Source organism: Myotis myotis, unplaced genomic scaffold (assembly GCF_014108235.1).
Source record: "Myotis myotis isolate mMyoMyo1 unplaced genomic scaffold, mMyoMyo1.p scaffold_m19_p_5, whole genome shotgun sequence".
Taxonomy (NCBI): Eukaryota; Metazoa; Chordata; class Mammalia; order Chiroptera; family Vespertilionidae; genus Myotis; species Myotis myotis.
In genome coordinates, this window is record NW_023416357.1 from 71,289,065 (window position 1) to 71,303,474 (window position 14,410).

Consider the following 14,410-nt stretch of genomic DNA (forward strand, 5'->3'; position numbering starts at 1 on the left):
TCACTTATATTGGGAATCTAAAACCAAAACAAAACAAAAAAAGTGAGCTCATTGATACAGAGAACATTTTGGTGGTTAAAAGAGGTGGGGAGTAGGATGTAGGCATAATGGATGAAGGGGGTCAAAGGGACAAACTTTGTTTTAAGATAAGTAAGTCTTAGGGATCTAAGAATGGTGACTATCATAACCTATATAATAAAAGGGTAATATGCAAATTTACCCTCACGGCAGAAAGACCAGGAATGACTGGTCATTATGACACGCACTGACCACCAGGGAGCAGATGCTCAATGCAGGAGCAGCCCCTTGGAGTCAGTGCACTTCCACAGGGGGAGCATCGCTCGGCCAGAAGCCAGCTCATGGCTGGCCAGCGCAGCAGCGAAGGTGGAGAGCAGGCCTAAGCCATTAGTCAGATATCCCCTGAGGGCTCCTGGGCTGCCAGAGGGATAGCTGACTGCCAGCTTAGGTCCGATCCCCTGGGGATCGGGCCTAAGCCGGCAGGTGGACATCCCCTGATGGGTCCTGGACTGCGAGAGTGTGCAGGCCGGGCTGATGGATTCCCTCAAGTGCACAAATTTTCGTGCACCAGATCTTTAGTATATATATAAAAGCCTAAGCGACCATTCAATCAGTAGCTATGATGTGCACTGACCACCAGGGAGCAGATGCTCAACGCACAGGCATGGAAACATGGAACAGACTGATGAATCTCAGAGGAAAGGGAGAAGGGTGCGAAGAGTTTAAACAAAGATCTTATATGCATACTAGAGGACTGATGCACAAATCCGGTGGTCCCTCGGCCAGGCCTATAGGGATTGGGCTGAAACTGGCCCAGTGCATGGATTCGTGCACTGGAGGGGTCCCTTGGCCTGGCCTGTGGGGATCGGGCTGAAATCAGCAGTCCAACATCCCCTGAGGGGTCCCAGATGGTCCATCAGCCAGGTCTGCAGGGATCGGGCTGAAACTGGCCTGGTGCATGGATTCGTGAACTGGCGGGGTCCCTTGCCTGTAGGGATCGGGCCGAAACCAGCAGTCCGACATCCCCCAAGGGCTCCCGGACTGCGACAGGGCGCAGGCTGGGCTGAGGGACACCACCCACCGAGTGCACAAATTTCGTGCACCTGGCCTCTAGTCCTATATAGTAAAAGCCTAATATGCTAAGTGTCTGATTGCCTGGTTGGTCATTCAACAAATCAAAGCATAATATGCTAATAATATGCTAAGGCCACTCAACCGCTCTCTATGACGTGCACTGACCACCAGGGAGCAGTCAGTCAATCGGTCGACCAGTTGCTATGACATGCATGACCACCAGGGGGCAGACGCTCTGACTGGTAGGTTAGCTTGCTGCTGGGGTCTGGCTGATTGGGACTGAGTGAGACAGGCAGGACACACCCTGGAGCCTCCCACAGTCCCTCCCTGGCTGGCCAACCTCCCATGTCCTTCCCTGGTCACAATCGTGCACCAGTGGGGTCCCTCGGCCTGGCCTGCACCCTCTCACAATTCAAGCTAAGGGATTCCCTCCCTCCCCGAGTGCACAAACTTCGTGCACTGGGCCTCCAGTATGTAAATATCTTGGGTAGAAATTTTCCATTTTAGAAGCAGTATACCACTTTGATTAAGACCACAGGCTTTGCCTCTAAACTAGATAGGTTCAAATTGCAGTTCTGCTGTGAAATAGTTAAGCAAACTTTTTAACATCTCTGTGCCTCAGTTTCGTCTAAGACAGTGGTCGGCAAACCGCAGCTCACAAGCGGCTCTTTGGCCCCTTGAGTGTGGCTCTTCCACAAAATACCACGTAAGGGCACGCACGTACAGTACAATTGAAACTTTGTGGCCCATGTGCAGAAGTTGGTTTTCGGCCTGGGCGAGTCTATTTTGAAGAAGTGGTTCGGAAGTGGGGGGTGTCGGTCGGTTGGGCGACCAGAGACACAGCGCAGGCAGGCCGCGGGATACGCAGCACGGGGGAGGCGTGCAGAATCCATGCATGAGTTGAGTGAGCCAGTCAGCAGTCTCATTGTGCAGTGGTTAGTGCTAGTTGCGTCCGCAAATCGCGCGTGGGTGACAAAAGTACCTACTCGAAGCATAAAGTTACCTGTATTTTTCCAACCAGCCACAAATCCTACAGGTTTTTTTGTCATCAATTTAAGAATTATAATTATTTTGTGTTGGTGGCTTTATTATTATAAAATGAAACTTATCTGCTTAGAGGGGTTTAAATGCCTAACCTTGCTAAATAACTTCTCTCGCTTACTATTTATTTCCTTCCTTAGCACTCATGACAACTGCAATTATTTGATGTGACTATTTATTTATTTAAAGTTGATCTTCCTCACTAGAATGTAAATTCCAGAAGGAAGTCATGTTATCTCCAGCCTTAGACACATAATAGGCATTCCATAAATATATTAGTGTATTGAACTCATGTTGTTAATACTAAGTACTCAATCCAAAATTACTAATTACGTTAATAACAATGTACCTATCTATATAGTTTAAGTTTAAAAAATTTGGCTCTCAAAAGAAATTTCAATCGTTGTACTGTTGATATTTGGCTCTGTTGACTAATGAGTTTGCCGACCACTGGTCTAAGATAATAATAATACTTAACTTCATAGAACTTGGAAAAAGTTAAAACAAGCTAATATATGTAAAGTACTTGGAAGTGGGACTGGCCCATTCAAAGCACTCACTACATTAACTATTCTTGAGACTTAAAAACCTACTGATAATCCATGGGTAGAAAGAAAGCAAAACAAATTACAAATTATATCAGTGTTCTAAATATAAGAACGGAAACCCAAAGTTGTAGGATACAATGAAAGTTATACTAAAGAAATATTGCAGTCTCCTTTCCCTTTATTATGAAGAAGAAATACAAACCTTAACAAAGGAATTTAGTACTCTTAGTACAAATCTTAAAAATCAGAAAAAATAAGCTAAAAAGGGCAAAGTAAACTGATCAAGATACAAGCTCAAATGAATGAAATGAGAATAAAGTATAACAGCTATTAAAACAATCTAAAGTCTAATACCTTTTAAAGTGCAATAAAATAGATAAACCTCTTTTGAGTCTGTTCATGGGGAAAAATATGTATATGTCGTTTTACATATGATTAGAAGGAAGAAAGGAATATTTTTAAGTTAAAATAAGTAATAAAGAATACATAAAGAGCCCTAGCCAGTTTGGCTCCAATGGATAGAGCATTGGCCTGCAGACCGATGGGTCCTGGGTTTGATTCCGGTCAAAGGCACGTACCTCTGCTGCAGGTTTCTCCCCAGCTCAGGCCCTGGTCGGGGCTTATGTGGGAGGCAACCAATCGATGTGTTTCTCTCACATCAATATTTCTCTCTTCCACTCTCTCTAAAATCAATGGTAAAATATCCTTGGCTAAGTATTTTTTTTTTAAATCATGATAAGCAAATATTAACATAAAAAAATAAAATAAAGAATACATAAAGGCATATGGCAACCAATTTAACTCAAGGGAAAGAAATAATTCCCTAGAAAAGATAAAAGTTATTAAAAACTGAACCAACCAGAATTAGAAAGCTTGAATAATACCTATAAAGAGTATGAAACAATTTAAAAACAGGACAAGGTTTTGTCAATGAGTTCTATCTAATTTTTACGGGGCAAGGAATTCTAATATTATTTAAACTATCCAAGGCCACAGAAAAATACTAAAATCTCTTCTATTTATTTGGTGAAGTTAATATCATCTTAGTATACCTGACAATGAAAGTACAAAAAAACATATAAATAATAATTCAATGTCATAAAATAAAACATAAGCTTCAGCAATATATAAAAAGGACTACATAATATGACCAAGTAGAGTTCATTCCTGGAACACAAGAATGGTTCAATAGTAGGATATGTATCATCATCATTAATTACATCAACAAACTGAAGGATAAATCATATGCTTATAATAAAGAATACAAAGAAGTATTTCATAAAAATTCAGTCAATTCTAATAAGAACACAGTAACTTAGTTACCAAATAAAAGTATTTAAACATAATAATTCTCAATAAAAACATTAATACAAATAGAAATTATCCTTAGATATCTCTAATTAAATGTCTGAGAAACTCTTCATATAGCAAAACGCCTGAACTATGATGAAGTTAGGCAGTGGGAACTGAGAAAGGAGGACAAATTTGAAAGTTTCTACACAAATATCTCAAACCTACACCCCTCCAACACAAACACACACACACAGAAGCATGCACATATTTATGTACACATTCACCTATACAAATACCATAAAATGTATATGTATCCCCTTACAAACAACATATATAACATGCATAATAATACATTTGTCTTTAATATATGTTTACCTGTTTGGGCAGTCGGAACAAGGAATTCTTATAGAAAATGTCCTTAGCCTGGCTCCATGTACCATCGATGATGATGATTGTGGAAGGATAAATAGGAGAATCTAATATAAACTCTTCCAAATTAGCAGCTTCAGCCCCTGGATATAATATTAATGTACCAGACTTCCGACAAACAGTTGAAAGTTCAGGATCTCTAAAAGAATTTTTAAAAAAATCTTTATTACCTGGTGGGGTAACAAAAAGTTTTATTATTCTTACTGAACTTCATTCCAAAATATATATCAAAGCATTTTGGGACTGGAGATGCACAGTAAGACAGCCTCTGTCTACTCTACAGGAAACAAAACAAGCTTGAGGGGAAAGGAGACAAATTAAAGAGTCAATTAAAGACAACAAATGGCATCTTCTTCAATCCAGTAAAAGGCATCTATAAAAATGTATGGCCAATTTCATATGTTCTTTAACAATGTTCTTTGAGACTGGGATCAAGGTAAAGATGTTGGTTTTCACCACTCCTAATACACGCTGTATTGAAGGTCCCAATTATTGCAATAAGGCAAGAAAAAAAAGGGCATAAAATTTGAAAAAAGTATAAATGACCCTATTTGCATATGCTAATGATACTTACACAGAAAGTCCTAGAGAATCTACAAAACAATTTCTACAACTAACAAATGAACTTACAAAGTCACTGGATATAGGGTTGATACGTAAAACCCAATTGTTTAAAAAAACACATGAAAGAAACCCCAAAAGTTTTCTTATACAATAGAGGCAAAAAGTTAAAAATAAGCATTTTTAATGTCCATTTATAAAGGATACCAAAAGTAATGCCTCATAATCATTCCCCTATGCTTATATCACATACTCTAGGAAAAGTTTGTTAATATTACCAGATTAATATTAAGTCAATAATCTCAATGAGCTTTAGTTTAAAATCCATCAGTGAATAATAATTTACTGAGTAAGCACTATATTAGATACCATGGAAAAAAACTGAACTACTTTCTATAATGTGCTCAAAATGGGATAAGCTATTTGTAAAAATGTCAAGCTTCTCATCCCAAGCACATTCTAGAGGAGTTACATAGCCAAAATGTCAGAGATGGCCCAAGTAGTTTCCATTTCAATACCATAGGTGCTCATCACTTTTGCAATACAATAACCTAGATCCAAGCTGAGAGATTAAGTAGGACCCTATTCCACCCATATAGCCACATCCACCCAAGAATTATAGAGGAACTATCATAAAGAGCCTCTTTATGAAAGAAGCGTCACAGTGTAAATGATGTTGCTGCTCCCCATGTGATAAGCTCTGGATCTTGCTTCCATTCCCAACAAAATGGCAAAATTCCCAATAGCAGCACCAAGCCCAGAGCAAATTTCTCCTTTGTGGGCAAGGCTATGCAAAAACTACAATAGAAAATTCTATATGAGAAGAGTGTGCCTAACCAACAGTTTCAGAGAAAAGAAAAATATCATTATATAAAGTTCTAATATGATGTTATTTTCATTATATGAAGCTAAATTATAAAGGAAGCTAAAGTAATAAAGTAAGGAAAAAGCTTGGTCAATTCACTGGGCTTCATGCTAGTACAAGTCTTACTTAACAGTTTTCTAAGTTAACTGAAAACGAAATCTCCATACTTTCATGAGTAATTAAATTTTGCATCAAAAGATTTATTTAATTGTGCAGACAGGATCAAAGTAATTTGTGAAGGCTTTGTGAATGGGCAGAAAAGCAACACAGATGATTCAAAGGTATAAAAAGACTTGTAGAAAATTTAAATATATATAGTATATAACATATATTTATGATAATGGTTTATGTAATACAATGTAAAATAAGATCCAAGAACATTATAGATCTGTCAATAAGATATCAACTAATGGTAACTGCACATAAAAATAGTGGGCCTCATCAAAAAGGACATTTCTTAAAATACATTTTTTATTGATTTCAGAGAGGAAGGGAGAGGGATAAAGAGATAGAAACATCAATGAGAGAGAAACATGATGAATCAGCTATCTCCTGCACATCACCTACTGGGGACCAAGCCCTCAACCCAGGCATGTGCCCTGACCAGGAATTGAACCACGATATCCTGATTCTTAGGTCGATGCTCAATCACTGAGCGACACCTGCCAAGCAAAAAAGAATAGTTTAAATATGACAGGAGATTGTGTTTTATACTTAAGAAAATAGATGATGTGCCTATAACTAGGATACTAAATATAGTTCTAATCACTGTATATTAGAAAAGCCTTAATGAGCTAGAAATGGATAGATACGTGTTTACTTATATAAATGTATCTCATATATAATGTAAAAAAATAAAAATATGAAACTAAATACAAGTACCTTACCATCTAAACAAAAATGAAATAGACAGTAATTTATGTCTTTTAGGCCCAATATATATTAGTATGCAATTTAGATAATGCTGTCATTCCTTTGTTTATTCCACTTGGTCTGTTTTGGAAAAATGTTTTTGTTTATGTTTTGCTTTATCTTGTATTATTTTGAGAGAAAAGGCAGAACTTAACTTTGTTTTACTGCTTCCAATGTACCACATTTTAGGTCAGTGATGGCGAACCTTTTGAGCTCAGCATGTCAGCATTTTGAAAAACCCTAACTTACCTCTAGTGCCGTGTCACATATAGAAATTTTTTGATATTTGCAACCATAGTAAAACAAAGATTCATATTTTTGATATTTATTTTATATATTTAAATGCCATTTAACAAAGAAAAATCAACCAAAAAAATGAGTTCGCGTGTCAGGTTCGCCATCACTCTTCTAGGTATAAAGGGTAAGTTTAAAGAAATCATTTTTAAAGATCTATGGAGACAAATCATTTTAAGTTGCCCTAAAAGTTAATTTACCTTTCTTCACTAAAACGACGACCGATCTTGACTTTACACTTGTCCTGGGGAAGGCATGCTGCTAGTAGAGGAACTGTCCGCAACACTTTGCTTTCCTTTAATTAAAAAATTAAGCTGTAGATTTTTATTTAGACAAACACACTTTTAAAACTTTATAATGAACATTTGATTCATAACATTATACAGAATTTTCACAAGTCTTTTACTGCAGACCACAGTTTAATAAAAAGAACTATCATTTCTCTGATTTATCAGTAGTAAATATACTACAAGTATACATTTTTATTCTACTTGGGTATATTTAAAGGTTTATTGATCAAAACAAGATAATATTAAATCATAGTTAAAATTATGAAAAATATAAATTTGTTTTTAACTAAATTGAATCATTTATTCTGAAAAACTTTTTATTCCATTAGTAATTACCTGAAGATAATTGCCTAGATCTTTATGCTCAGAAAGCAAGGAAGATTTCAAAAAACAAAATGATGGAGCATATCAATGACACATAGAAGCCAATCTTAAGAGCTCCCAATGGCCCAAAATAGAATAATATGAGCAACAAAATTAAGTTAACATATTATTTGAATTATAACCCAAAGTATAAAATAAGAGTCCAGACTGTTATAAACAAATAAATGGGAGAAAAGAGACAGGAGAATTCCAAGTAATAAATGTTGCCACTGCAGGAGGTAGAGCTTAATTTCTCACTCCCACTTGAGTATGGGCTGAATTTATGACCTTACTTCCAAAGAATAAAGAGTATAGAAATGGAAGAAAAATATCTTTTAAAGTGAAAAAATCTGGTGACCATATTTGTAAATCCCGTTAACTATCAAAAGTGGTTTGTTTTTTTAATGTCCTAACATCTAACACTAAAAATCTTTCTTTTTTTTTTAAATATACTTTTTATTGATTAAGATATTACATATGTGTCCTTATCCCCACGGTACCCCCTACCCCTCCCCCCCCCCATTGTCCGTGTCCATTGGTTAGGCCTATATGCTTGCATATAAGTCCTTTGGTTGATCTTTCCCCCTTATCCCCACCCTCCCTTACCTTCCCTCCAAGGCCCGACAGTCCAATCAATGCCTCTCTGTCTCTGGATCAGTCCTTGTTCATCAGTTTATGTTGTTCATTGTATTCCACAAATGAGTGAGATCATGTGGTATTTATCCGCTCTCCAGTTCCATCCATGCTGTGGCAAATGGTAAGAGTTCCTTTTTCTTCTTCCTCTTCTTAAAGAATACCTTTCAGCATTTCATATAATGCTGGTTTGGTGGTGATGAACTCCTTTAGCTTTTTCTTATCTGTGACGCTCTTTATCTGACCTTCTATTCTGAATGATAGCTTTGCTGGATAAAGTAATCTTGGTTGTAGGTTCTTGCTATTCATCACTTTGAATATTTCTTGCCACTCTCTTCTGGCCTGCATGGTTTCTGTAGAGAAATCAGCTGACAGTCATATGGGTATTCCCTTGTAGGTAACTGACTTTCTTTCTCTTGCTGCTTTTAAGATTCTGTCTTTTGCTCTTGGCATTTTAACTATGATGTGTCTTGGTGTGGTCCTCTTTGGGTTCCTTTTGTTTGGGGTTCTCTGCGCTTCCTGGACTTGTAAGTCTATTTCTTTCACCAGGTAGGAGAAGTTTTCTGTCATTATTTCTTCAAATAGGTTTTCAATATCTTGCCCTCTCTCTTCTTCTGGTATCCCTATAATTCTGATGTTGGTACACTTGAAGTTGTCCCAGAGGCTCCTTACACTATCTTCATATTTTTGGAATCTTTTTTCTTTTTTCTTTTTCGGTTGGGTATTTTTTGTTTCTTTGTATTTCAAATCTTTGACTTGATTCTTGGGATCCTCTTGTCTGCTGTTGGATTTCCGTATATTATTCTTTATTTCAGTCAGTGTATGCTTAATTTCTAGTTGGTCCTTTTTCATATCCTCGAGGGTCTCACAAGATTTCTTGAGGGTCTCACTAAATTTATCGGCGGTTTCCATAAAATTCTTGAAAAACCTTATAAACGTGGTTTTGAACTCTATATCCAGTCGTTTGCTTTCCTCCATTTCTGCCATTTGTGACCTGTTTCTTTGTCTCTGCATTTTTTTATGCTTCCCTGTGTTGGTAGAGTGGTTTTGTGTGCTAGGTGTCCTATAGGGCCTAGTAGCTCAGCCTCCCCTGTTACCTGAGGTGGACACTCTTGGTGCACCCCCTTGTGGGCTTTGTGCACAGTCTTATTGTAATTATGCCTTGATTGTTGTAAGATCACTGGGAGAAATTGACCTCCAGGCCAACTGGCAGTGAGAATCGGCTGTGTCTGCAGTGGGAGAACTTCTGTGCTGAAGACACCCTTCTGAGGCAAGACTTGCTTCAGTGGGGCTTTGTTGCTCACTGAGTCTGCCCCCTGGGTGTGTCCCTTATGGATCTGAGGAGTTGTAATCCGGATGGTCCACCTCTGACCACTGGGTACACTGGTTCTTGGAGGTTACCCAGCAGGAGCTATGAAGAGAACTGCAGATTCCCCGTCCTTTTTTGGAGTTTGAAGGTGCCCTGATGAGGCCCAGCTGTGAAGCAATGCAAGCTGCTGTGGGGCCTTGGGCCTTCTCTTGGAAGTTCTGGGTCTGTGGCCCAGCTGCAGTTTGTTAGGTAATTTTCAGGTTGCAAAGGGCCAGGGCATTCATATGCAAAAGCCTCTGCCGCAGCTTGGGTGGGGCGGGGTCTCAGGGAATCAAAGGGCGGAGCAAGGAACTATGGCGGATTCTCAGCCCTGCCCTAAGGGGCCGCGCGCGTCTCAGTGTCCTGATAATTTAATTGCTGCAAGCACCTCTGAGGGAAAGCCGCCCTCGAGTTCCGAGTTCTGCCCGCTGCCAGACAGTCCAGTTTCTCCCCGTATGAGTCCTGGGTCCCCAGAGACTTCCCGGAACCGGAGTTCAGAGCAGTCGGGAGCTTGTGACTCCCTCCCGATTCAAAAAGACAGCCGCATCCTCAGGTACCAGCCCCTTTCCGCGCACTCTCGAGCCTCCGTACCTTTGCACTTTACTTCTTCAGCTCCTGACCTCAATGTGCTTTTCTCTTTCCTTCTAGCTGTAGAATTTCCACTCTGCCAGCCCTCCTGTAAGTTCTGGATGATGTCCGTTCTGTCCTTTTATTGTGTTTTGAAGTTGTTGTAGGAGGCAGCAATTTCAGTGTTTCCCTATGCCGCCATCTTAGTTTCTTAAAAATCTTTCTTGTTGGCGCAGGAATTCTATCCTTAATCCCAGCAGAGCAAGGTGATTAGCTATTCTGCATTAGCCTGCACTTATCTTGGTGATTTTGGTCTATAGTGCTCAGCCATTCTCTGGCTCCTCAGGTCCAACTGGGAATGTCATGCTTGATCGCATGTATAACAGAGCCCCTCTCTCATCAGTGTACCTACATACAACCCAATATTATCTTTTTCAATTTATATAATCCTGCTTGTATAGATCCTTGCAGTGAATAATTTGGTTATTTTTGTGTATGTGAAATAATGAAATATTATTTACTTTACTTTGGGAATATCATTTACCTAGCAAATTACTACACAAAACAGTAATGTAACACAAATAGAAAGTATTGTATTTCCCCTCACTCCCACTGGAGCTATGCTGGACCAGAGCTGCGGACACAGGCCTCTCTTCCACAGAATGGGGTTTGTTAACGTTGTCAAAAATAAGGCCTACTTCAAGAAATACCAAGTGAGATTTACAAGATGATGAGAGAGTAAAACTGATTCCTGGAAATGCTCAGTAATCTAGAATAAAAATAAATACAACACACCCAAATACAGGATGACAGTTTGTGTAACAAACAGACACATCATTTGTCAGACTGCTTATGCCCATCTGAAAGGAGATATGATAGTTGTGTAGCTTTTGCTCATAAACTCCCAAAGTATGAGGTGCAGGTTGGCCTGACAAATTATGCTGCAGCACATTGTACAGGCCTGCTGCTGGCCCACAGGCTTCCCATAGGTTTCGCCAGGACAGTATCTGTGAGAGCCAAATGTAGGTGTCAGAGACAAATACAATGTGGAAAGCATTGATGGTAAACCTGGTGCCTTCACATGCCATTTGAGTGCAGAGCTTGCCAGAACTACTACAAGAAATAAAGTTTTTGGGTCCCTAAAGGGAGCTGTGGAAAGAGACTCGTCTAATCCTTACAGTTCCAAATGAGTCCCTGGTTATGATTCAGAAAGCAAGGAATTCAATGCAGAAGTACATCAGAAGCACATCATGGGTCAGAACATCCTATCTAATAAAGAGGAAATATGCTAATTGACCCTCACACCATCACAAAGATGGCTGCGCCCACAGCCAATAAGGAGGGAATGTGCTAATTGACTGCCCCACCCTCAAAGATGGCGGCACTCACAGCCAATAAGGAGGGAATATGCTAATTGACTGTCACACCCTCAAAGATGGTGACGCCCACAGCCACAAGATGGCTGGCAGGGGAGGACAGTTGTGGGCAATCAGGCCAGCAGGGGAGGATAGTTACGGGCAACCAGGCCAGCAGGGGAGGGCAGTTAGGGGTGACTGAGCCGGCAGGAGAGGGCAGTTGGGACGACCAGGCCGGCAGGGGCAGTTGGGAACAATTGGGCTGGCAGGGGAGGGAGGGCAGTTGTGAGGGACCAGGCCTGCAGGGGCAGGAGGGCAGTTAGGAGCAACCAGGCCGGCAGGGGAGGGCAGTTAGGGGTGACCAGGCTGGCAGGGGAGGGCAATTGGGGGCAACCTGGCCAGTAGGGGAGGACTGTTGGGGGCGACCAGGCCAGCAGGGGAGGGCAGCTGGAGGCAATCGGGCTGGCAGGGGAGCAGTTAGGCATTGATCGGGCTGGCAGGGGAGTGGTTAGGGGGTGATCAGACTGGCAGGCAGAAGCAGTTAGGGGCAATCAGGTAGGCAGGCAGGCAAGCGGTTGGGAGCCAGCAGTCCCAGATTGTGAGAGGGATGTCCGACTGGCAGTCGGACATCCCCGAGGGGTCCCAGATTGGAGAGGGTGCAGGCTGGGCTGAGACCCCCCCGCCCCCGCGGTGCACACATTTCATGCACTGGGCCTCTAGTTTTGGAATATCTGCATTACCTAATGGAAGAAGATGAAGATGCTTACAAGAAACAATTCTCTCAGTACATAAAAAAACAACGTAACTCCAGACATGATGGAGGAGAAGTATAAGAAAGCTCATGCTGCTATAGGAGAGAAACCAGTTTATGAGAAGAAGCCTAAGAAAGAAGTTAAAAATAAGAGGTGAAACGTCTCAAACTGTCTCTTGCCCAGAAGAAAGATCAAGTAGCTCAGAAGAAGGCAAGCTTCCTCAGAGCTCAGGAATGGGCTGCTGAGAGCTAATAAACCAAGTCACAATTTTCTATAAAGATTTTTCAGATACAGACAATAATATACTTATTGATCAAGCAGCAAAACAAAAGTATTGTCATAACAGTATTCACCATTCACCACCACACACACATGTATATACACCCTTTAGGGACATTTTTGTGTGTACTTTCTCTCCTGGGTTCCTTAATTATTGATTAAAATAATAATAAATTATCATTGAAAAATAAATTTAAAGATGCTGAGAATAGCTAAATTCATCTACCTAATAAAAAGTAGGAAAAGAAAATAGGAGATTAAGTATTTGCTGGGATTTTTTCAAGAACGTGTAGCAAGCTGGAGTTCTAAGGAAACATGAAAACAGCAATTTGGAGCAGTTAATAATATAAATGCAACTAAGAGGAGACAGGTGAGAGAGGACATTTTACAGTGCTTCATACTGTTTTCTTACCTCTCTAGACCATCACTAGGAGACTTTGACACATACTGAAATCACTTTCCAAACTTTTGACATATATACATATATATATATATGCATCAAATTAATGCATGTATATATGTCAAATTAAATAGTGCCAAAAATTTATAATGTTCTCCAATACACTCCCCTAAACCACTTCCAGAGGCAATCACTTCAACTGTTTTAGTTTTATCTTTTAGTATTGATCTCACTATTTCTAAATAATGCGTGTTTTGCTATTTCTTGTATTAATAATTTATCAATTATCTACAAGCTACCATTATCATAATAACTAACTCTAATGTACATAATTCAAAATGCATTTTATAAATATATTTAACTACTATTCATAATAAACCAGTAAAGAAGTGTATCTTTTAACATGCACATTTTACTAATAACAAAAGTGAAAACAGGGAGGTTAATTAACTTGCCCAGGGTTACAGACTTTACAGAGTTATGAAGGATTTAAACTCAAACAATCTGCCCTTACTCTTAACTACTTGCCCTTTATAACTACAGCCTCTCAAAATAAATGAGGATTCAGCTTTCTGACGTCACCCCTTACCCTCATGTCTAATATATTTTTTGTAATCTTCACCTGAGGACATGTTTTGTTTTGTATTGTGCTCTTAATTGATTTTAGAAAAAGGAAGGAAAGAGAAAGAGAGAAACATCGATGTAAGAGAAACATCAATCGGCTACCTCCCATATGTGTCCCGACAGGGAATTGAACCTGCAATCTGAGTATGTGCCCTGAGCGATATCGAGCCTGCCACCTTTCGGTGTAAGGATGGCACCTCAACCAACTGAGCCATATTGGCCAGAGCTTCTAATATTTTTAGTTAAATCAATAAACAATGTTTATATCATTATGGCTACATATACATTGTTCACAAATGGCCAAGCAGTTTAACATTTCTTTCTTGTAAAGCTTTTTTGAGAGACTGTCTTGTTTTCATTCTTAAGTAATTTTCTACATATATATACCTACTCTCAAAATGCTCCATCATATCACCTCCATATCATCCATGCCACTAAGTCTCCTTTTCCCAAAGCCACCTCCTGCCACTTATCCAAATGGTTTTCAATCACTTTTTAGAGGGAGTCATCAAATTGGTATATTCTTTTATTGAAAATAGTGTACTGAGATTGAGCACAAGCAGTTCAGTGTTATTGAGATAAATGAAGATTGGAAAATTCCTTGGGCAATAAGGAAAACAATATGGATGTACTTATATACACATAAAATACATTTGGAGCACACAATTGTGGACTAATTACCTAAATTGTGAATTAACAGTGAAAGGAAGAAAGGAAGGTAGGAAGAAGGGAGGGAGGATTTGAAAACATTGAAGTTGCCACAA

General features: G+C 39.5%; 1 protein-coding gene and 1 pseudogene across 3 annotated transcripts in view; one reads left to right on the forward strand and one right to left on the reverse strand.

The window, feature by feature from the left end:
• Positions 1-14,410, reverse strand: part of DTWD2 (DTW domain containing 2) — a 72,472-nt gene that overhangs the window by 38,391 nt on the left and 19,671 nt on the right. For all 3 annotated transcript variants that reach the window (XM_036310169.1, XM_036310170.1, XM_036310171.1), the window contains 2 exons: positions 7,236-7,330; positions 4,350-4,542 (listed from right to left, as the gene is read on the reverse strand). In XM_036310169.1, the coding sequence (XP_036166062.1) occupies positions 4,350-4,542; positions 7,236-7,330 (288 nt within the window). The remainder of the gene's footprint in view (positions 1-4,349; positions 4,543-7,235; positions 7,331-14,410) is intronic.
• LOC118655902 lies at positions 10,893-12,500 on the forward strand (annotated as a pseudogene).